At 35.7% G+C, this 25,609-nt stretch overlaps 1 protein-coding gene across 1 annotated transcript in view; it reads left to right on the top strand.

Moving 5' to 3' along the window:
- Positions 1-25,609, top strand: part of Klhl1 (kelch-like family member 1) — a 429,891-nt gene that overhangs the window by 246,022 nt on the left and 158,260 nt on the right. The window contains 1 exon segment of the mRNA NM_001394673.2: positions 10,169-10,381. Coding sequence (NP_001381602.1) covers positions 10,169-10,381 — 213 coding nt within the window.

The following is a 25,609-nucleotide window of genomic DNA, read 5'->3' as shown; positions in this document are numbered from 1 at the left end:
GCTTGGTTGTTGGTCCCATTGGTTTGCTAGATGAGATCTCTGGATGATGATTGGGCTTGGCGCTCATCTATCAGTATTGTAGAATATCATTAGAGATCATTCCAACGACTTTTTAACATTCATGTTTGGTTGTATCCTAGGTCTCTGAGCCACCTGCCTCCAATTTCTGATCATACAGACTTTGTTGGGCATTGACTCCTCTTGTGGCTGGAGATTCAATATAGACCAGTAGTTGGTTAGCTTGTCCCCCAAGCTCTATTCTACCATAGCCCTAACAAATACCACAGGCAGAACAAATTCGAGGTCAAAGGTTGTTGATTTGTTACTGGAATTCTGACACAGTCCTAAAACTAGAAGCCTTGCCTGGTTAAAAAAAGATGTCCAGTTCAGAATCTTTATCTCCCATTACTAGGAGTCCTAATTAAGGTCAGCCTTATAGATTACAGGGAGTTTACACTGTACTTGGTTTATACCTTTAATAACAAACCACAGCTTTCTATGATATTTCTAACTTATCTTGTAGCTTAAGCAATAATTTTATTATGGAAATTCCCAGAGCCTAGTCTGCATAAATTTCAAAAGACTTAAGCAATTATCTTTCCACAACAAAATAATAAAGAGTGATGACTACCATATATTTTTACTAATACTAAATAAGTATTGTTTTTATCAGTAGCCTCCTTTATACAAATAAAGCATGTGATACAAAAGAAGTTATTGATAATACACCCTTCACAATAGCCACAAAAATATAAAATACCTTTATGTAACTCTAACTAAGCAAGTGAAAGACTTGAATGACAAGACCTTCAAGTCTCCAATGAAAAAAATTGAAGAAGACAGTATAAGATGGAAAGACCTTTCATGATGGATCAGTAGAATCAATAAATTGAAAATGGTCATCTTACCAAAAATGATCTACAGATTCAGTGGATTTCTCATCAAAATTCCAATAGAGTTCTTAACAGACCATGAAAGAAAAATTCTCAACTTCAAGTAGATAACCGAAAGACACACGACAGCTAAAACAATCCTATACAATAAAAGAACATCTAGAGGAATCACTATCCCAAGCTGTATAAAGAGTGATAGGAAGGAAAAGTTGATGGTTTTATAATACAAACAGGCAAATTAATTGATGGAATCAAACCAAATATGCAGAAATTAACTCATACATCTATGGACATTTGATTTTTGACAGGGAAGCCAAAACAGTACAATGGAAAAGGTACAGCATCTTCAAGAAATGATGCTGGTCTAATTGGACATTGGCATGTAGATTGGGTCTTATGAAATTAAAAAGCTTCTATAAGGCAAAAACGGCAGCAATAGGACAAAAGGACAGCCTACTGACTAGGAAAAGATGCTTACTAACCCTATATATGACAGTCCTAATACCTAAATTACATGATGAACTTAAGAAGTTAAACACCAACAATTCAATTAAAAACTGTGTACAGAGGTAAACAAAGAATCCTCAATAGAAAAATTTCTAATGGTAGATAAAACTTTAAAGAAATGTTCAACATCCTTAGTCATCAGGCAATGCAAACAAAAACAACTCTAAGACTCCACTTTATACCCACCAGAATGACAAATATCAAAATATCAAGAGACAGAAAACTCTGGTGATGATATGGAGCAAATGATACACTCCTTTATTGGTGGCAGAAGTGCAAATTTGTACAACCATTCTGGTAATAAATTTTGCAGCATCTCAAAAAATTCGAAATTATTCTACCACCAGACCCAGTTTTACCACTCCTGGGCATATACCTGTCTTAGTTAGGGTTTTAATGCTGTGAACAGACACCATGACCAATGCAAGTTTTATAAAGGACAACATTTAATTGGGGCTGGCTTAAAGGTTCATAGATTTAGTCCATTATCATCAAGGAGGAATCATGGCAACATCCAGTCAGGCACAGTGCAAGAGGAGCTGAGAGTTCTACATCTTCACCTGAAGGATATTAAGAAAATACTGGCCTTCAGACACCTAGAATGAGATTCTTAACGCCTTCACCCACAGTAATGCATCTACTCAAACAGCACCACACCTTCTAATAGTGCCACTCCCTGTACAACCATATAAAAACCATCACATTTCCCAAAAGATATTCCTCCCTCATAGTAGCTTAATGTGTAATAGTCTGAAACTGAAAACAACCAATATGTCCATCAACTGAAGAATGTGGTGTATTTACACAGTAGAATGATATTCAGCTATTTAAAAAAGGACATCATGAATTTTTCAGGCAAATGGAAGGAAGTAGAAAAAAATCATCCTGAGTGAGGTATCTCAGACCCAAAAAGACATGCGTGGTATATACTCACTTGTAAGTGGATATTAGCCATAAAATACAGAATAACAATACTTCAATCCACAGACTCAGAGTAACCTAATAACAAGGAGGGAACAAGAGAGGATGCCTGAATGTGTCACAGAAGTAGAAGTGAAATAAATATCAGATGTGGATGGAGGGAGGAAACTGTGTGTGAGAGTTGATGCATAGTGGAACAGAGTGGTGGTAGAGATTGGGTTTAGGGAGAGCAGCACAGAGAGAAAGAAAATAGGAATTGTGGTGACATCTCAACAACTGACAGAGAACTAAGATGGGTGCAGAGTCCCCAGGGTATCTCTGGGTTGATTCAACAGTGGGGGATATGAAGTATGAAAAGGGCACTTCTTATAACCAGACAGGACTCCCATTGGAGGGATAGGCATGGCTACACACCTACAGAGCCTTAGACTCTGAATGTGTCCTGTCTACAAAATATGCAAGGACAAAGACAGCAGAGACTGAGCAAATGTCCAACCAATGGCTGGCCCAAATTGAGACCCATCCTATGTCAAGAACTAATCGCTAAACTATTAAAAAATACTCTGTTATGCTTATAGACAGGATCCCTAACTGTCTTTTGAGATGCTCCACACAGGCAATGCAAACATGCAGAGACCCTTAGCCAAACACTAGATGGAGCCCTAGGAGGCTTGTGGAAGAGTTGCAGGACAAATTGAGGAACCTGAAGAGGATATGGACTTCACAGGAAGACCAACAAAGTCATTGGATAGTTTGTTTTAAAGTCTCTTTTTCATATCATAAGCTCATCTACTTATGGTTACTTTGTCAATGACTAGCAATGATAAGATCTAAGGATTGCACAGATCTCCAGAGTACCACAATCATCATAGCACATTGTGGAATTAGCTACTTAAACAATACCAAAGTCAGCAGTCAGTAACTGAGGTGTATGCGATCAAGGCAATAAATGAAGCTATAGTTGCAGAGGAGAACCTGAAATAAATCAGCCAACAGTTAGATAGTTAAAGTTGTGTAGTTTACTTAATAAAATGTGAGGTTACAGGAAGAATAAAATTTAATTTCAATTCAAGTCCTGACTTGAACAACAATATGAAAATATCTGAACTGGGCTGAGTCTCAGAATGTCATCAAAAGGACAAGGTGTCAAAATATCTTGAATTTCTACTCACTGTGAAATTCCAAGTCAGAGTGCAAGAGTTTAGTAAAATTGACCTTTGACATCAGTATTCAAATTCAAGGATGCTAAACAACCCAAAAGCCATGAAAAAATTTTTTTCAAAATGTGAAAAGGTTAGAATCTCAATAGCAATATCTTAGTGGTAACAACATAAAAGTAATGTTTTAAAGATAGATTGTAATGTAATGTAAAGATAGATAGATCATTGTAAAGAAAGAACGAGATGTAAAGAGAATCCCCAAGGCTTGCCACCTGTGACCTCTATAAGACTTTGACTTTGACCCAGAATTACTTTTGTGTTTCTAGTCACAGAGGGGAGAAGCTTCATCTCCATGTACAGAAGAAAGGTAACATTTACTAGTAAAGGGATTGAAATTTGAATCTTGATTTTAGAAAAAGTTAAATCATACAACTATTTTAAGCCATTTAAACTTTTCCTGTAACAGAGGTTGAAGAAATAATAAATTTAAAATACTATGATTTTGCACCCAAGTTTGACATCTTTCATGCGTTTGTAATAAACCTTAACAATTGCAAATAGCCTTATTTTATGCTTTATCTATAGATTAACACTTTTTTGGCAGCACAAGCTTCATTAGAGGTCAACTTTGATAAAATAGCTTTAATAATTTGGAATGAATGAATATCACATACTCATACTTTATAACACACATGCTGCACTTTTACAGAAATTATTAATTACCCAATGACATAATTTGCATCAAAGGCTAAGAAGTGTAAATAGTATGAATAAATGAAGCAACTGTGAAAAAAACCGAGAACGTCAAATGGAAAGATGATGTCTTAGGAAACCACAGTGATGTTCATCACATAGCTTGAATTTTTAGTATCAGAACCTTGATTAACAATTAATGACATTTAAATTGGGGATTTTTAAACAGTAAAACAATACACTATTTACATACATATTTTCACTACATCTTAATATTAAATTGATGATATCAAGATATGAAACTTGAATCCTTAGGCTTCATACATTTCTTAGTTAGGGTTTTTATTGTTCGGAAGATACAACATGAACGTGAAAATTTTTAAATTTTATTTATTTATATTCTAGTTTTTCAATCCCTTCTATCCACACTCCCATAGTTTGGCACCCCAGTCTTCCTTCCCCTTGCCTCTGAGAGGGTGCTGCCCCCACACCAGGTGTCCCTCTTCTCTGGGGCCTCAAGTCTCTCCAGGATTAAGCTCATCTCCCACTGAAGTCAGACCAAGCAGACTTATACCATATTTGTGCCAGGGGCCTCATACCAGCCTTTGTATGATCCTGGTTGTTGGCTCAGACTCTGGGAGCACCCTGGGGTCTGGATTAGTTGAGACTGCTATTCTTTCTATGGGGTGATTTTCCCCTTCAGCTTCTTTAATACTTCCAATTCAGCCATAGGGGTCCCTAATTTCAGTTCAATGGTATCTTGACTGCAGGCACCAGTAAAAACAATGAGCTATGGAGCCTGGATTTGAACATCTGAGACCTCACAGCCACCCCCTCAGTGACACACTTCCTCCAGCCAGGTCATACCTACTCCAAAAGAGCCACTCCCCGTAATAGTGCGGCTCCCTACCTCGAACCACACCCCAAGACTCAGTTTTGTAATTTTTTAAATTTGATCATCCAGTATACATCATACATTTGAAGCCAAAATATTTGTCTGTGTTACATATTTAAATTGTATTTGCAATGTGTTTGTGTATGTGTTTTTGTTTGAGATAAATGCCAAATTTTAATATTAACCTAGTCAGATATGCTGATCAAAAATATATTTTCAGTGTTTTTTCACAGTAATATATATGTCGATCACAGGCCTAACACTTCATATTGCATTATCTGTCATGTCCTTTTTTAAAATCTTACCCCATCTCCTATGCCCATTTGCTTATAACTACTTTCAGAGAGTAAACATTAAGTATAAAAGCATGATCATTGTTTAAAATCCATTCTTTCACTTTCCATATCAATTATCTAACACCATATATGAGACTCTGAAATGAAAAGTTTGTATAAAATAGAAAGTGGCCAAAGAATATGCATTCCTTCATGACTTTTACATATAATATTGTCATAAGGTGGGAAACATAAGGAAACTAGTTTTAAATTTATAAAACCTGATAAACCACACATGCTCATTTAAAACGATCCAGGAACTAAATTGCAATTTTTACAGAAATATTTTAGAAAAAAATAACATTGAAAGGACACTCAGTAGAGAGAAGAGAACAAAGGGAATTCTGGAGGATCTTGATATGTAAAAGCATAGATATTGATTAACATAGGCATATAACACAAGCTGCAATAACTAATATCAGGTCTCAACACCCACCTATATCACAGGATTTATATTTACCATCAGCATCAAGAATTTGCAAAAATATTAGTAGGATTTACAAAGACACAAAATTAGACAAAGTTTAGCTGAATTAGAATCAGGTCTATGAGAAAAGTGACTACAGTGATAGTAAATGAAACTATTACCAGACCTGTCAGAAAAGAAATCAAACTATAAAAGGCTGTATCCTTCCTGCCAGATGGATTTCAATCTGATTCTAAGTTTCCTAGAGGCTAAATAAAAAGAGAAATCTGATCAATTTCATAATTTACAACATCCATGATAAAGGAAAAGCAATTTACTCAGGAGAAGTGCAATTATTCTTGCTACTAAAACCTGTAAGAAATTTCCCCAAGGGTCATCATAAAGAGGACACTATAAAATATAATGAAATATGCCTTGAACAAAACCTTTATGACAGACACCACTAAGTGTTTCACAGAGTGATTTTTATTGTGTTCCTTATTTTATATCTACAGTATAACTATGCCATTTTGGGCATAGTTTAATAATGTCAGATATGGTTGAGTAAAGGAAAAGCAAAGAGAACAAAATTGCTTTCTAAATTCCTCTAAATTGGGATGTTCTCCCTTCGTCTCTTCATAGAAATGCAGTAGTAATATGGTTCAGAAAACATGATATATTAACTCAATAGATAGTTACATAATATCTATAAAATATTATAAAATTCCAGAAGAAACAAGAAGGTAAAATAATTTTAAGAAAATTGAATCTGCAATTCTGTGATGCCCATTTTTAGAGATATATTAATTTATTGATACTTTGTATTTTGATACAATTTGTGTAGATAAGTAGCGTAGACCTGACAGAAGTGATTAAAAACATATTGTTGAAGATGAATGTACTTCCAGCCCAAAAATATAATTACTTCCTGATCCAGGGTTCTTCTTGCAAATTTAAACATGACTTGAACCTAGTATGAAGATGCATATTCATCAGGTAAGTATTCCTGTTGTACCTTGTCTATTTTTTAGTCCCTAAGTCTCACTCTACCACAGGTGTCATACTTGGGTTTTTGAAGATTTCTACCTGGAGCATTTTTTTTTTAATTTTACAATTACTCATTAAGTGTTTCAGCTGTTTTCTTTGGATGTATCACAAAACTTGTGGATGGCCGTGGTGGCAAGAAAGGCAAACTTGGAATCTTTGTGTGTTCTAACTGTATGACACACTGTATAGGCTTTCTACATTAAATGGAAGAATGTGTGTGACACTTTAGCCCCTGACTACCTTGTACTGCTTCTAGAGGATTTTCGTCATATATCATTATTTGCCTAATTCAATAAGGCAAATAATGGTCCTGTGCTATTGTTGAAGCACTTTATGTTTTTCATTAAATTATTTTATTTATTTACATTCCACCCTCCCTATTCCCTCTTCCCCTGCCTCTGAGAGGGTGCTTCCCGATCTGTCCACCTCACCCCTACCAGCCTCCCTCTTCCCTGGAGCATCAAGTTTCCACAAGATTAATTTCATCCTCTACCACTGAGACCAGACAAGGCAGTCCTCTGCTACACATGTTCCCAGGGCCACAAACCAGCTTATGTATGCTTCCTGGTTTTAGGCTTAGTCTCTGGGAGCTCTGAGGGGTCCAGGACAGGAGATACTCTTGTTATTCCTATGAGGATGCAATCCCCTCTGGTTGTGTTGGCACATGCTAGTATGATTTGCTGAACAATGAAGAGGCTTTCAGATCACAGATTACGAGTTCAAGGCCAGCCTGGCTATATACCATGATCTTAAATTACAGGGCTTTATAAGTTAAGGTATTACACTGTGTAATGATAAGACTCCTAGGACCCCTGAGTTACATTTACTGGTACTTTTTGTTCTTGTCATCGCCAAGAAAAGAATTTGGTCAAGGGATTCAGCAAAGTAAAGCAACTCAGAGTCTCCAAAGAGACATTTGAGTGGGCTTTATATAAGCACATATTTTCTATTGTGGATTTAAATGTTGTTTTAATTCACATTGATGGACTAGATGTAGATATTTTGATAGATAACCATTTCTACCTTCCATATCATGATGGTTCAGGTCTCTCAGGTTATGTTTTCCTGTGATACATAAAACTTTACAAGAAGGATTAGATGAAGACATTTCCTTATCTCTCATTCATAGGCAAATGCCAAATTGTCATTGCTTTTGATATGGATGGAACAATTTTTCTGTAGAATATTTCTAACCATAAAGAAATATACTAACTAGTAGGAGTCATAGGTGTTAAAAACCTGCTTCAGTTTCCTTGACACCTCATGCATTATTCCACCTTTGATGCTGATCAAATTCCCATCACGCCTATTTGTAAGTTATTATGTTTTTGTACTATTGACACTAAAGGCTGAGCCTAGGTATTGCATTAAATCAATAGGCTATACAAATAAGAAGGAGATTGGGGCTGGGGATTTAGCTCAGTGGTAGAGCGCTTACCTAGGAAGCGCAAGGCCCTGGGTTCAGTCCCCAGCCCCGAAAAAAAGAAAAAAAAAAAGAACAAATAAGAAGGAGACTTTGGCTGTGTTCTCAGACTCTACCCAAAGCTCAACCCACCCTGTGCATCTTCTATTGCTTAAGTGCACTAAAGTTCAGGCTGTTGTTTGTCAACTACTGTGGGAGGTCTGGGGTGGTGGGGTGCATGTATTATGAGAATCTATTGGTGTTTTAGCTCCATAAAGTTGACTGAATATTTGGCTTAAGAAACTAAATTACATACAGGTAGCTTTTGAGTTTATTTACATACATACATGCATGCATACATACATACTTATTTACTTCTTTACATATGGATTGTGACAGGGTTTCATGAAAACAATCCTGGTTAGTCTCATACTCATCATATAGATAAGGTTGGCCTTTATTTCTTGATCATTCTGATCCAATCAAATATTGGTACTATGTATGAACACTACAACCTCTGGCTTCTTGAATTAAATCTTGATATGTGACAGAAAGAAGGGAAACAAAGTTACTGAATGCCATTTTAAATAGCAGAGTGAATAAATGATGACATGTTAAATGAAATGACAAAAGAAAGAGGGGGTAATTTATCAACTTCAGTGGAAGTAAGGAAATAAATTAATTATAATTAGAAGGCACCACACCATAGAAAATAATAGAAACTAAAAGTTTAAGAAGTCCTTAAAAGAAAACCTTGAAGATGGTACAGGAATTTAAAACTGTGTTGAGTTATTTTAGGAAATTTAGCTAAGGTGCTCAGAGTAGACACAGAGAGCAGAATTGGGAGAAAATGATAGCTAGATGAAAATAAATAGGAATCAAAATTAAGCTAATGGTAAATGGAAAGTTGTTTTTCTCCAGGGATGGGGATTCCTCAATAGTTGGAAAGCAGGGAAGAAAGATGAATTGATCAAGACACATAGTTATTATGTACAGTTTCTCAAACAATAAAGGACAATTAAAATTGCTAATTTTCAAATGTTCTGTTTAATCTCTGTAAGTCATTTCTTTAATTTCTTATGTTATTGAGATTTTAATTCAATTTCCCAGAAGTTATTTTAAACCAAAGCATCCAAGACCCTATTGTAGATTACTGAGTGAAGACCTCTAAATAGAAACCCCTGAATCTCACTTGTCCATCTTCCCAGGTGGATCCCATTGTTTAGGGATGGTCCTTTGAAATGACCATATTAACTCAAAGGCCATGTCTGGCTGTATGCTTATGAGGCTTACTACATTGGTGATTTGGTTAAAATCGAGAACAAATTTTATCATAAATAATAATGTAAAAATATAAACAACAATAACCATTTATGCCAGAGAAATTGTCATTGAGAGGAAGCAATTGTAAGAGAAAGTGGTGAGTAGAGCTCCTTTGATTTTGTAGCTTCTACGATTTCTTGGCTATATTTCTTTCCCTTCAAAATAAACAACAAAGTCATCCTGTTCTCTATTTCTCTTTGTAATATATTGCCATTTTCTGATTTGTGTATTTGTATTTGAGTCTTTGAAAGTGTAAAATGCTATTCTTTTCATATTTGTTAAATTTTACGAAGTAGTACACTTGAAACTTGAACATTTAATCACTGAGTACCTTCTGTATAACAAAGCTGTGCATTATAATCCTCTAGTTATTCTAAAACCTCTGCTGTCTTGGATACATTTACACTTCAATTACAATTACAGTGCTTTCTTCTTAACAGCTTCTTGTTTCTGAAGGATGAGTCTCAAGGATTATGTGATAATGAGAACAAAGGTTACTGACTGCTTATCACATTTTTCTCTGAGATGCTTTGCCAGCTACAAAGGAGCGAGGCAGAATTTACGCCAAGATCTTTTCTCCCCACAGGAAAACATAATGGAAGTAATCAGAAATCAAGAGTTTTTACTCCTTCCAGCCGAAGAGCTCCATAAACTACTGGCCAGTGATGACGTAAATGTGCCTGATGAAGAGACCATCTTCCATGCGTTAATGATGTGGGTCAAGTACGACATGCAGCGGAGATGCGGCGACCTGAGTATGCTCCTCGCCTTCATAAGACTGCCACTGCTTCCACCACAGGTGATTCTGCATGCTGCTATTCAGTCTGTGCAGTACACTAAAAATGTCCTGTGTGGTAAGCAAACATTACAACAGGGTTCTAATTATTTTATAACCTTTAGTAGTCTAATGAGGCACTACATTCAATTTAGGTAAGGCCATTATAATTTATGGATGAAGGATTATAGATCTAAATCTAAATCTCATCTTCTTGGATATATATATATATATATATATATATTACATTATGAATTTTGATTGTACTGCATGCACAGAAATTATGAAATCAATTAGATAACAAATTTCTGCTTTCTACAGCATCTATTACCTAATTTATCAGTTATCTTTATATATTCTCTTTCAAACTTAAGACCTATTCAACAAAAGGACAATTATGTCTGGTACCGGAAAACTAGTTAATTACCCATGGCCAGTGAACTCACATACATGGACAAAACCTACATCCACAAATTTATTAAGTCAGCATGAGCTCTAACTACGTTCTAAATAATTGTCCTTATACTCTCTTTAAATATGATTTACGATGAAATGTTAATGATAATTCTTTGGTAAAAACATATATTCTTCACATTTTTAAATTCAATTGAATGATATTTCAAATTTCATAGTGGAATCCAATATATTCTTAAATGGTAGAAACATAAAAGACAACTTATCAATTAGAATTATAGAACCTTTGAAAATTAGAAATAAGGAATCAGAAAAACAAACCCAATAATATACTTTACTGGTGAGGACAGAAGGTCAAAGCAATGGTAATAATTTCTATAAGATGACATAAACTTGAAATAAATTCAAACTCACCATTCTTTGGCTGGTAAAACCATCGTAAGTTAATAAAAATATTCTAATAACCACTTTGAACTAGAACTCAATACCGTAAAAATTACAAGTCTTGAGTTGGAAGTATCACAATGCTTTCAGTTAGATTTTGTGAAGAAAAATCATTAGTTTCACCTGACCTACCTGTAATCTACGTCACATATTTGTAACAATACAAGACTGATCTATATACTGCATATGTAACCTAGGATGTACACTTTGTTATTATCAAAGAAGCAAATTAAAGTGATATAGACCAATGAAGTTCCATGTAAAATTGTAGATGCAGATATACTATCAAAGAAGACCAAGGCTTTACCAATCATTCATCACATTTAATTATATACAAACCACCATAAGAATATATCAGGAAGAGTGGAAAACAAGAGGTTTAAAAAAATTAAGGAAAATAAGAAACTATGCACTCATAACAGTGAGTTGAAATTTATGGCAGACCTTAAGATTGGAAAATTAAAAATATTTCTGTGCCAAACTTGGTAAACAGCTGAAGTTTATAAGGGAATAGCTGTCTTTCATTTGACTATTGACACTAATTAGGGAATAAAATTACAGTCAATGTATTTATGAGTGCTTCTGCTAAATAAATTATAAGAACTTCCTTTGACACAAAGCTTTCTAGAGAAAATGAGACATGTATTTAGGCAACAAGACAATGAATACATTGTTATTCCAAGTACTGTATAATTCCAAAGTATCCACCTTTTTTTGGACACTAAGTATTCTCAAGGACTATATCCTCAGTACTGGCAGTCAAAGCTAATGATAACAGTGACCAATGATAGGGTAGAGGATATTAACCAATGGCAAATGATTGATTCATTTACTTCCTTTTTTAATCTAGCCATTAATACTACCCCTGTTTCATTATTTGTTGAAATGTGGAGATTTTGTAGGTAATGCGGCATTTAAGACTTATTGGCAACATGCTGGACATTTTGGCTCTTTCTCATACTCCCAGAACTTCGAGGGTTGAAACAGAAGAATTTTAAAGTTCAGTGGGAGAGATAACTATTTACTATTTTAGGTTGCCTGATCTATATCATGGTATTATTGGACAAGATGGAGGAGTGGGGAGCAATAAAGATTGTGGCTAGAATTCTGATAGAGTCCTCTCCCCTCCCCTCCCCTCCCCTCCTCTCCCCTCCTCACCTCTCCTCTCCTCTCCTCTCCTTTACTGTAATCAGAAATGCCTAACCCATTATTCCAATATATTTTCATTAAACTGATATATCAGAAAATTACTATTTTAACTGTGAGCTTGTTCTCTGGACTCCACATTAGATATGGGCTTGTGTTTTTTTGTTTTTTTGTTTTTTTTGATATTCATCTATTTGTGTGTGAATATGTGTGCATGTGTTCATACTCATCCACATACTGCAACATGAGTGTATGTTAGGTCAGAGGAAAAGTGGCAGGAGTTGGTTCTCTGTTTTCACATGTGAGTTCAGGTAATTCCTAAGCTATATAAATACCTACTTAGTGAAGTTGTATTTACTCATAACAGGAAATAAAGATTATTCTTTAACATTTTTAATTAAATATTGTCATTCCTCATAGGTGTCAACATATGTGCTTATTCTTTACTGCCCATCTTTCAAATGAGAGAAATGTGTTCATAATTTTATTTATTCTCTCAAGCAACAATTATTTAAGACAAAAGAGAATAATATTTTTCCAGAGAATAATAATATTCCAAGTGGAACATATACTTCTATTACTGATGTAAATGAATACCACTCCATTAAAAATCCTTTACATACAGTGTGTCTTATAATAAAACACAGATAGTAAGTTTCAATACATGGTGCACAGAGAGAAATGAGCTTTGCAGGCGTAAGTTTCTAGAGCTCATACTCCTAGAATACCTAGCTTTCTCAAACCCTGAGCTGGCACGATGTAAACACAGAGAGATCTAATGATATACCCATCAGTATGTTGCTCTCCATATATGGAAGACTACATCTATATTTTTGAATCTAACAATTTTCAAAGCATTCTAAAGAGTACTAACTCTGTTAATATATGTAGCATTTCTGTGTAATATTTGCTGATTTTCTGTTTAAGAAGTGAGTAAATTAAGGATGAGCATGATATCTTCTTCTCACTAAGGCCTAGAGCTCAGACTGTTTTGAGCATCTGTGATGCAGGCCCTTAAATTCTTCTGCCAGACAAAACATGGGCCATGGAAAGCTAGTTGGCCTCATCTTTCACAATGTGCAAGTTTGAAAAGAAGATATTATAATGGAATCTATGATTTAAAGCCTTTATAACTAAGCCAAAGGCTAAGAATTCGATGCTGTCTAAAGGAAAAGCTGGGTCAAAGAGTGGAGTAGAGACTGAAGAGAAGTCCACCCAGAAACTACCCCACCTGGGGATGCATCCCATATGCAGGCACCAAACCCAGTGGCTATTGCTGATGTAAAAAAGTACATGCTGACAGAAGCCTGATATAGCTGTCTCCAGAGAGGCTCTGCCATAACCTGACCAATATAGGTGCAGATGCTTGCAGCCAACCATCAGAATTAGCTTGGGGTTGCCTTTTTTTCCTAACAACAGTGTCCTTTGCCTTACAGAAGCTTTGCAGTTTTATGAGAACCCATTTGTCGATTCTTGATCTTAGAGCATAAGCCATTGGTGTTTTGTTCAGAAAATTTTCTCCACTGTGGTTAGGACAAAACGGCAACCAACAGATTGGGAAAAGATCTTTACCACTCCTACAACTGATAGAGGGCTTAGATACAAAATATACAAAGAACTCAAGAAGTTAGACTTCAGAGAGACAAATAACCCTATTAAAAATGGGGTTCAGAGCTAAACAAAGAATTCACAGCTTAAGAATGCCTAATGGCTGAGAAACACCTAAAGAAATGTTCAACATCTTTAGTCATAAGGGAAATGCAAATCAAAACAACCCTGAGATTTCACCTCACACCGGTGAGAATGACTAAGATCAAAAACTCAGGTGACAGCATTGTTGGTAGAATTGCAGACTGATACAACGATTCTGAAAATCAGTCTGGTGGTTCCTCAGAAAATTGGACATTGAACTACCTGAGGACCCAGCTATACCTCTCTTGGGCATATAGCTAAAAGATGCTCCAACATATAACAAAGACACATGCTCCACTATATTCATAGCAGTCTTATTTGTAATAGGCAGAAGCTGGAAAGAACCCAGATGCCCTTCAACAGAGGAATGGATACAGAAAATGTGGTACATCTGAATGTGTGGTACAATGGAATATTACTGAGCTATCAAAAACAATGACTTTATGATATTTACGGGCAAATGGATGAAACTGGAAAATATCTTCCTGAGTTAGGTAACCCAATCACAGAAAAACACACATGGTATGCACTCATTGATAAGTGGAAACTAGCCCAAATGCTCAAATTACACTAGATGCACAGAACACATGAAACTCAAGAAGTATGACCAAAATGTGAATGCTTCACTCCTTCTTTAAAAAGGGAACAAGTATACCCTTGGGAGGGAATAGGAAGGCAAAGTTTAGAACAGAGGCAGAAGGAACATCCATTCAGGGCCTGCCCCACATGTGGCACATACATGTATGGCCACCAAATTAGATAAGCAAAGTGGATGAAGCAAAGAAATGCAGGCCGACAGGAACCGGATGTAGATCGCTCCTGAGAGACACAGCCAGAATACAGCAAATACATAGGCAAATGCCATCATTAAACCACTGAACTGAGAACAGGACCCCCGTTGAAGGAATCAGAGAAAGGACTGGAGTAGCTTGAAGGGCTTGAGACCCCATATGAACAACAATGCCAACCAACCAGAGCTTCCAGGGACTAAGCCACTACCCAAGGACTATACATGGACTGACCCTGGGCTCCAACCGCATAGGTAGCAATGAATAGCCTAGTAAGAGCACCAGTGGAAGGGGAAGCCCTTGGTCCTGCTAAGACTAAACCCCCAGTGAATGTGATTGTTGCAGGGAGGGTGGTAATGGGGGGAGGATGGAGAGGGAACACCCAAGGAGAAGGGGAGGGGAAGGGGTTGGGGGAATGTTGGCCGGGAAAACGGAAAGGGAATAACAATCGAAATGTAAATAAGTTATACCCAAGTTAATAAAGTTGTAAATACCCACGTTAATAAAGATGAAAAAAAAAAAGAATTAGCTTGCGGACCCCAATGAAGGAGTTAAGCTAAGAAGTGAAGAAGCTGAAGGGTTTTAAAACCCCATAGGAAGAACCACAATATCAATATCCCAGAGCTTCCAGTGACTAAACCACCATCCAAAGAATATTCATGGAAGGAGCCATGTCTCTAGCTGCACATGTAGCTGAGCAAGGCCTTATCTGGCATCAGTGGGAGGGGAGACCCTTGGTTCTGTGAAGACTTGATTCCACATTGTAGGGGAAAGTTAGGGCAGTGAGGTGGGAGCAGGGGTGCTGTGGGTGTGGGAGCACTCTCATAGAATAATGGGAAGGATAATGGGATAGAGTTTCAGGAGGGGAAACCGGGAACTGGGATAACATTTTAAATGTAAATAAATATAGTAAAAAATAAAAATTTAAAAAGAAAAGAAATGTGAGCTTTTCGGTAAGTTATTACAATTATCAGTAAGCATTAGTTTCTAGCAATCTGGTATGCTGGTTTGTATATTCTAACGTTTATGTTAATTTTAGTCTTTATGTTAATTACGTGTGAAAATATTTTTTATGCATTTAAACATGTGTGTGAGGTATTTATTCATTTATTTCTTTTTGTGTGTTGCTACCTAAGAACAGAAGATATATAGTATTTTCAACAAGTAATCATAGATGAGTAAGATAAACTCAACAGAGAAATTATAAAACTCCTTTAATGGCAAGTAGTAGAGATATTGGATCACATATCACTGCAATGAATTAGCAAAAATATGGAGAGAAATGTTAAAAATTAATAGCTTCAAAATACCAAGTAATGGCAATTTCATTAGTAAATTTCCTTTTTACTTGTGTCTGTCTCATTTGACTCTTATTTTTGCTCTCCTGACTTCTTGTAGATACACCACTTACAGACACACACACAGACACAGACACACACACACACACACACACACACACACACACACAGACACACAGACACACACACACACGGACACATGCAGACATATATGCATAATATTCATCTGATACATGTATTTTATAAACATGTAAATTCTACATGGCTTACATAATATTAAATCATGTAATTATATGATATTGTCAATATTAAATGAGAAAGCACACATTTTCTAATTAAAAATTGACTTTGAAAAGTACTCGAATTAATTGGTCAAGGAACTATGTTTTAAAAGAGAGTAGAGGGAAGAACCTGATTTTTATAACTGTTTAGTTAAGATTATATAAATAGTTGCTTTGAAAAAAGTGGCCATGTATCATCTAAAAGAATAAAATGAATTGTTTGCAAATTTCATATAAACGAATAAACCAATGTTTTCATAAATGTAATAGTAAAAAAGTATAGGATATTTATATAGACATTTATTGTGAGCACAAATAAATTTGGGAAAAGGATGCTTCCAGTAAAAGGTAAATCACACGATCCTTTTTCCTTAAATCATTATTTATTTATTTATTTATTTATTTATTTATTTATTTATTTATTTATTTATTTACTTACTTACTTACTTACTTTTATACTCCAGATTTTATTCCCCTCCTGGTCCACATCCCCCAGGGTTCCACATCCCATACATCCTCCTGGTCCTCCCACTACTACATCCCCCGGCCTCCCACTCCCCTACCCCCTAACCCCCATGCCCTGTATCCAGATGGATGTCCCTACCCCTCGAACCACACCAGACTGCTAAACTTCCTGGAGCCTCCAGGCTCTTGAGGATTAGGTGCATCTTCTCTGACTGATCCCAGACCCAGAAGTCCTCTGCTGTATCTGTGTTGGAGACCTCGTCTCAGTTGTCTGAGAGATCTCAGGGGTCCAGGTTGAGACTGCTGGTCCTCCTAGAGGGTTGCCCTGTTCCTCAGCTTCTTCCAGCTTTTCCCTAGTTCGACTAGAAATGTCAGCAGCTTCTGCACATTGGTTGAGTGCACACACCTGCATCTGACTCTGTCACTGCTTCTACGATCTTTTGGAGAGCAGTCATAATAGGTCTTTTTTTTTTTTCTTTTGTGAATGCCCCATAGCTTCAGTAATGGTGTCAGATCTTGGGGCCTCCCCTTGAGTTGGAATCCATTTTGGTCCTGTTGCTGGACCTTCTTTTCCTCAGAGTCTTCTCCATTTCCATTCCTGCAACTCTTTCAAACAGGAAGAATTATGGATCAGAGGTTTGGCTGTGGGATGGAAGCCCCATCCCTCACTTGGTGCCCTGTCTTTTTGCTGGAGGTGGATTCAATAAATTCCCTCTCTCAACCATACAGTCTCCCCTCCCTTTGAGTCCTGAGAATCTCTCACTCCTCTGGTACATTCTAGAGGGTCTTCCCAACCTACTTCCTCCTGAGGTCTCCTGTTTCCATTCTTTCTACTGGCTCTCAGGGCTTCGGTCCTTTTCCTCCACTCAATACCAGATCATGTTCTCCTTTCTCCGAAACCTCAACCTCATCCCCTTTCTCTCCCCTGTTCTTCCCTCCCTTCCTCCTTGCAGTTGCCTGCTTCTCCCTCCCAAGTGAAACTGAAGTTGTCCTTACTTGCACCCTTCAGTTTGTTGATCTTTTAGAGTTTTGTGGACTGTATCTCAGGTATTATTTGCTGTTTTTTTTTTCTTTTTTTTGTCTAATGTCCACTTAATAGTGAGAACAAAACTTGCATGTCCTTTTGGGTCTGAGTTACCTCATTATTCAGGGTGCATTTTCTAATTCCATCCATTTGCCTGCAAAACTTAGGATACCCTCATTCTTGATAGTAATTAGTATTCAATTATGTAAATGAATCACAATTTCTGTATCCATTCTTCTGTCATGGGACATCTAGGTTGTTTCCAGCTTCTGGTTATGTCAAATAAGGCTGCTATGAACATAGTGGAGTATGTGTCTTTGGTGTATGTTGGAGCACCTTTTGGGTATGTGCCCAAGAGAGGTATAGCTGGGTTCTCAGGTAATGCAGTGTCCAATTTTCTGAGGAATCTCCAAACTGATTTCCAGAGTGGTTGTACGTGTCTGCAATCCCACCAGCAGTGGAGGAGTGTTCCTCTTTTTCCACATCCTTGCCAACATGTGTTGTCATCTGAGGTTTAGATCTTAGCCATTTTGATAGGTGCAAGGTGGAATCTCAGAGTCATTTTTATTTGCATTTCTCTGATCTCTAAGGACTTAAAACATTTCTTTAGATACTTCTCAGCCATTTGACATTCCTCTCTTGTGTTTTCTCAGTTTAGTTCTATAGCTCATTTTTTGTTTGGGTTGTTTAGTTTTTTGGTGGTAAGGTTCTTGAGTTCCTTATATATTTTGGATACCAGCCCTCTATCAGATGTGGGGTTAGTGAAGACTTTTTTCGCAATCTGTAGGATGCTGATTTGTCTTATTGCCTATGTCCTTTGCCTCTTAAAATACTTTTTTTGTTGTTTCTGTGATTGTGTTTTTCAACTGCCCTCAAATACAATGTACTTGGTGGCATAATTTGTAATTAAAGTAACGGAGACTGAAAGCAACAAGGGCAACAGCAGAGGTCTTGGATGTAAATAAATAAAATAATAAAAAATAAAATCAACCCTGTTTAAAATCAACACACACATACACGAAGATAAACAACTGTCAATATTTCACAAATAGACTTATGGAAGACTGATCCGTGACAGGCATGGTTTAGTTTTATTGAAAATATTATCATGTGTTCATAAAGCAGTTGGCCATTATAAGTTGGCCATAAAACTAGTTTTTTCTTAGATTATACACTTTCATGTTTTTATATTCCTAAATGCATTGGATGCTTCTGTTTTAGTTTTTATGAGCACAAGAGGAAATCCATTCTGATATTCCCTATTAAATATGAATGATCCCATGCCGTTATGAACTATATACTGGAATTTGGCATGGACCATATAATGAGAATGTAAACTTCCTGGAGACAGTATGAGCTTGAAATGCGACCCCTACTAGACAAAATGAGTTTCAGACGAATAGAAAAGACATAGAAAATCCCAGAAAGAACAAAAATATCTACAGTATGTGGGAATGAAATGCAATAGGTTGTACTGATTTAAATTCAATTATTTGATATCATGATAGGAAAGACCATATGGAATGGCTAAAGAAAAGAAAAAGATACATTAATTATCTTCCAAGAATGAATTCTATTTTTTAAATAAGTGATAAATTTAACTGTTTTCATAATTTTCTTAAAGACACTAAAGTTTGAACTTTTAACAAAATCATAAAAATATTGAAATTTAAAGCAAATTGTTGAATATGTAAATATGTATGAAATGAAGTGTAAATCCAAATTGATTTTTTATTATTGCATTATACATTTTTCATAAAAATGTAGTGAAATTTAAAAGTATAGTTTTATATTCTGTAACAATCTCCTACTTTTTATTTGGCTTCAAAAACATGCTTACAATATGCACATGAGTATGCATTTATACTATATATGTTTTAAAGTTCAAATTATGCTAGAAGCATAGGTGACACAGCATATCTTACATGTTCAGTGTCTTTAGTTTGACTCTCAGTACCATGAAACAATAAAACATCACAGAGATACTCATTTGTACATGTGTGTTTGTCCTTCTCCAATTTGACCTTAACGTGAATTTATAGGGACCATAGATGCAGGTTGATAGTAAAAGGCTGTTATTCTTCTTTCAGAGGATCCAGCTTCTGTTCTTAGCATGCACAGCAGGTAGGTACAACGATCTGGAACTCCAGTCGCAGGTGATCTGACCCCCATTCCTGGCCTTCAAGAGCATCTACATATAGATGCTACACATAAGCTCATATAATGACACTCACACATGAATATAACTGGGGTAAATAGGGGAGATGCTAAAACTGAGGGACTATACTCCTAAACAGAATAGACCTAAGAAGTGACCAAAGAAATCGCATCTTGTTACAAAAAATTTATTTAATAGTTTTGAGCATCTGTAGACAGGTTTTGTTTCATAGAACACATGTATCTTTTCGAGACATTGTAATTGTTATTAACAAATTCCTAACGATGAAGCTTATTGATGTAACTGCATCTCTGTGTGCCGTTTACACTTAAACTCACTCCCTGTAGTAAATATAATGGCCGAACATTCTTCAATAGAAAAATTAAATAGTATTTCTATTTAATGAATATGGTTAAATCTAATAACGAAGAAAATAAAAGGTAGGTACATCTAAAGTTTTTAATGTTAAGAAATATAAATTACCTCCATATCATAAAAATAATTCTTTCTATGAAAAGTAGGAATGAATATATTAGCAAAGCCCCTTTGTGTTTGTCATACCAATGCAGCAAAATAGGACAAGGTCTCCAACTTTTGTCCCCAATGGAACAATGACAACAGATCGGATAACAGTGACATAAGCAGTCGCTTTCTGTAAAAATTGTGGCCACGAGTAAAATATCTGATGAAAAGAAACCTAAGTGACAAAGAGCAACTCAATACAAAAATCATGATTTATAAATCACATGGGAAGAGACAGAATATCACACACACACACACACACACACACACACACACACACACAAAGAGAGAGAGAGAGAGAGTTTATATGATTTCTTTAATTTTTCTTCCACAGTGTATTCACTCATAAACATATAACTGCCCCAAACTTTAACTGCAGCCAATATGTCTAATATGTTTTACATTTTTCCAAATGGAAAAGAAACAGATTATTTTCCAAATGCAGACAAAAATAATCTCATTCACATCTTTCTTAGATTCTCAGCAGTTGTTGCTTTTCATAATTGCTTAACTTTTAATGTTAATGCTTTCTACTTTCTGAATTTGCAGTTCTTCTGACCCCCGACCTTATTCATAGAGAATAGTATTTATTTCTCCTTTTATCTTTTTTATTATTTCTTCTTCTGATTGCTGTATTGTACCTAGCAATAATTTCTGAGTTTTGATCTCTGCCTCTAAAAGTTCTCTGATAGACAGATCTCTATCTTTGTTTGTTTGTCCTTTCAACTACTGTAAACTTCAACTTTGCCTCCATTAGCTATCTGGGATTTAACACAAGTAGAATAGAAAAGACCCAAACTACTTTCTAGTTTCTCATGCATAAATATAAGACTTATCCACTAATCCTAACTTCCCTCACAGAGTATTGAGCATTCAGTCTTTTATGAAGTCTCTCTAGCTCTACCGAATAACATTATCCTAAATGTTTTTTCTTTGTTTTTATTTTCCTCACCACCTTATTATGGGGGACATAATCATGGTTTCCATGTCCCAACAAAAGGCTTTTATATACCAATGTATTTTCCTACTGCATCTTTAACAGTCATGCTTTCAATATATCAATCTGACAGAATGTTACCACTGCAAATCAATTACTCTTAAGTTTAAAATTGACTAAAATACTGAATCCCATATTTGTACAAAATTTTACATAAAATATACCAAGTTCACTCATTTGACTTAATTTTCTCTAACTCTCAATATTATGTAGCAGGACTGAACTTTTTCAATACGTGGAGTATACAGAAGCATTTTCATAAGCCATTTATACCAGCTAACATAGTAAAATGATTGAAAGCCAAGGTGACAATTGCATAATTTGTTATTATAAAGAAAAGATATAAATGTTTGTATATATATACAAATATAAGTATATATATGCAAATGAAAATATAAGTATGTGTGTGCAAGTGTATATATTTGGAAGAAGTGCTAATAAACCATCTTATTTTGAGTCATTTATGTAGATAATAACATCTTAACTTGCTATGACTCACAAAGCACAGAGATTTATCAACCTTTTTCTAATATCTAAGGCAGTATCTAGAACAGGAAATTAACTTCCTTATTTTATGCAAAGCCATCTCTAGCAAAAGTACAACTAAATTTAAAAAAAACTGTTTAGATTAAAAAGTACATTTTCTTTTCTAGTGTGATAAGTCAGCAAAACAAAGTTCAGTCCAAGTAAAGCAAATTAACTTAAAACTTAAACTGTATAATAAGCGTTTCTGTGCATATTAAAATATTATAGTGACACTTACCAAGAGGCCACACAGAGCAAGACCAATTACTTTTCCCAATTAAACATTAAAGAGAATTTAATATTTAATCATATATATTGTGCATAGTATGATTAAATTAAAATAGGATACAGTAATTTTTTAGAAATTTAAGAGAAATTGTGAAGCATTTGTAATAAAACCAAATCCATGAAAATCCTTAGACCTTTCAATTAGGATTCTGGAAAGAGGAATTGTTTCTTAGAACAGTGTGTGTGTGTGTGTGTGTGTGTGTGTGTGTGTGTGTGTGTGTGTGTGTTTGTGTGTGTGTGTGATTTAGTATATGTACATTTGTCAGTACAATTGTGCATACATATATAGATATTGGAGGTATTTACCTCCTTTGATGTCCACATTATTTTCTCTTAATACATTTGCACTTCAACAATTGCCTATTTACTGACCAGAGGTCTCCAAGGACCTGTGCATCTCCTGTCTATAGGGTGATAGATGTACTTTTTACCTTTTACATGGGTGCTGGATTTCAAAATGAGGTCTTCATAATTGTTCTGCAGGCATTTTGCTGACTGAAGTATTTCTTCAGTCTACAAAATTAGCAAAGTAAATGAACATAAATGCCTCTGAATAAGCCATTTTTGGCTTAATATATTCAACGAGAAATAAAGCACAAGCCGAGCCATTCATGTAGATAGAAATTTCATCCTGGAAGGTTTACATTAATGATAATCATCTGTAACTAACTAAATTATGCATCAAGGAAGGATTGAAAAATGAAAAGTTAACTCTAAGGAACACAAGAGTAGCACTGTAACAATATAGAAAACTGATGTTTAAGTCACAACCCCAGAACAGCTGCTACTCAGTATGGGACACTGGCTGCACTGTAAAGAGCAGGTGACACAAAGCCACCCAGATGACAGGTACTTGGAGAGGTTACATCTAAACCAGGTAGAAAAATCTTCAAGGTCGGTCAAGGCTCGTCCATCACTTCCCTCTGACAGAGCTTACCATCCCTTGGCAAAAAAATTGCTTGAGTGAATTTGATTTGATTTCTTTAGTGAATTGTTAGTCAAGAGCTTAAGCTGGAAAATATTATATGACTCAGGTTGGTCTGAAGCCCAAGGAATTCCTTCTCAAACTCCTTCCTCAGCTTATTCCCTCCATTAAAGTCAGTTATTGTATTTATTATTCACACCTTAAAAGACTCAAAATGTTCCAATATATGTTACCCTTGACTGGGTAAAAAAGAGTGACACCATTAGGGACTGTCAAATAACTTAGAAGTGTACATTACTAGTATAATTAAATGGAAAATTCTTATAATTTGTTCTTGTAAATAACATCAAAAAGATGTTACTTCAATAATAACCAAAGAGTAAAATATTTATTTCGATCATTATTATAATTTTCAAAAAATATTTGATTAATATTTTTAAATATATTTGTTTTTATATTAAATTTATTTATTTTAGATCCAAACATCAGGCCCTCTCTCTTTGAAGTACCCCCTTGTGCATACTTTCCCTCATCTCTCCCTCTTCTCACTTTTTCTTCTTTCTGTCAAGTCACTTCCTTGACAAGGCAACTCCTAAGTGGAATGGGATCCACAGGCAGGCAGGCCAAGCAAGCAGGAAGGAAGATAGGCAAGCAAGAGATTCAGGACATCACATGCTCCTCTTGTTGGGGAACTTGAATGAAGATCAAACTGCTCAACTGCTACATATGTGCAGGGAGCCTAGGAAGGGTTCCCATTTTCTCTTAGGTTGCTGGTTTATTCTTTGCGAGTTCCCAAGGGTCCAGATTAGTTGACACTGTTGATCTTCTTGTGGAGTACTTGTCCTTTTTAGGTCCATCAATCCTTCCCCTAACTCTTCCATATGATTCCCCAAGCTCTAGCCCAATGTCTGACTGAGGGTCTCTGCATCTGTTTCCATTGCCTGATAGGAAACCCACATTTGCTGTTGGAATTTCAAACTAGTACAGTCATTTTCAAAACCAGTGTGGACAATTGTTAAAAGGATTCAAGTAGATCTATACTATGAGCCAGGTGTACACTCATATGTATATGTCCAAAAAAAATCGACACCCTAATCCAAATACATAATCAGCCATGTTCATCACTGGTTTGTTCTCGGTAATTATGGAAGAGAAACAACTTAAAGGTCTTGAACTGATGAATGAACAATGAAATGTGTTAGGTAACCACAACAGATTTGCTTATTACAGTATTCTTTATTTCTATACATTTGCCTGCAAATTTAATGATATCATTTTTGTTATAGTTGAATAAAAATTCACTGTGATTACATAAAGATTTCTTTGTATGATGTTTTACCTGCTTGAAGCTAAAACAAAAATACATGCAAATCCATGATATCATTTTTCTTATAGCTGAATAAAAGTCCATTGTGGTTACCTGCTTGCACATGTCTGTGGTATTGTAGAATTTGGAATCCAGAAAAGGGCTTTGAATTCTCTGGAGCTGAAGTCACATGTAGTTGTGATCTTCCATGTATATTCTGAGTATTGAATCTGGGTCCAGGGGCAGAACAGCAGGTGTTTAATCCTGAGCCACCTATCTCCCATGTCCGTCCAATGTTTTCCATTATATTTCTTATGACCATCTTCAAGTGTCTTGTCCTTATGCCAACAGTCATAAAAACACTCTTCCAAAAATTATAGCTTGTTTATAATCCCATGAATCCAATGTGACAAAATATGATTCAAACTGTGAAGTACAAATTATTATGGAAATTACCTTGGCTATCATTATTTATTCCATTTTTATTTATGTTTATACATGCTTATATTATATCCTCCCCCCATCTGTGTGTGTGTGTGTGTGTTTGTGTGTGTGTTGGAGACAGACATTCATGTGAGTGCTCTCAAAGGTCAGAGGAAAGCAACTGATCTCTTGGACCTTAAGTTGTAGATGGTTGCTTGCTACTTCTGGATGCTCAGACATTAACTTGGGGTGCTATAGAACAGCAAGTATGTTCATAACTATGGATGCAGCTCTTCAGTCCTCAATTATCATAATTAATAAAAGAAAACAAACTTTGGTTCAGTGAGACCATTCATTGGGTTAAAGTTCTTCCCTGACCAGCTTGGGGGGATCTGACTACAGTTCCTTGAATGCACTTGTAAAGTAAAGGCATAGTGGTATGCATCTTTCCCTTCAACAGTCCTATGATGAAGTGTAAACTGGCAACAGAGAATGGTCACTTGCCTGACAATATCTAGCCAATACAAAGGAAGAAACACACAAGAAAGGCTTATCT

This window comes from Rattus norvegicus, chromosome 15 (genome assembly GCF_021556685.1).
Source record: "Rattus norvegicus strain SHRSP/BbbUtx chromosome 15, alternate assembly SHRSP_T2T, whole genome shotgun sequence".
In the NCBI taxonomy this organism is placed as follows: Eukaryota; Metazoa; Chordata; class Mammalia; order Rodentia; family Muridae; genus Rattus; species Rattus norvegicus.
The sequence above is the reverse complement of the archived record's forward strand: the minus strand, read 5'-3'. Positions and strand labels throughout refer to the sequence as shown.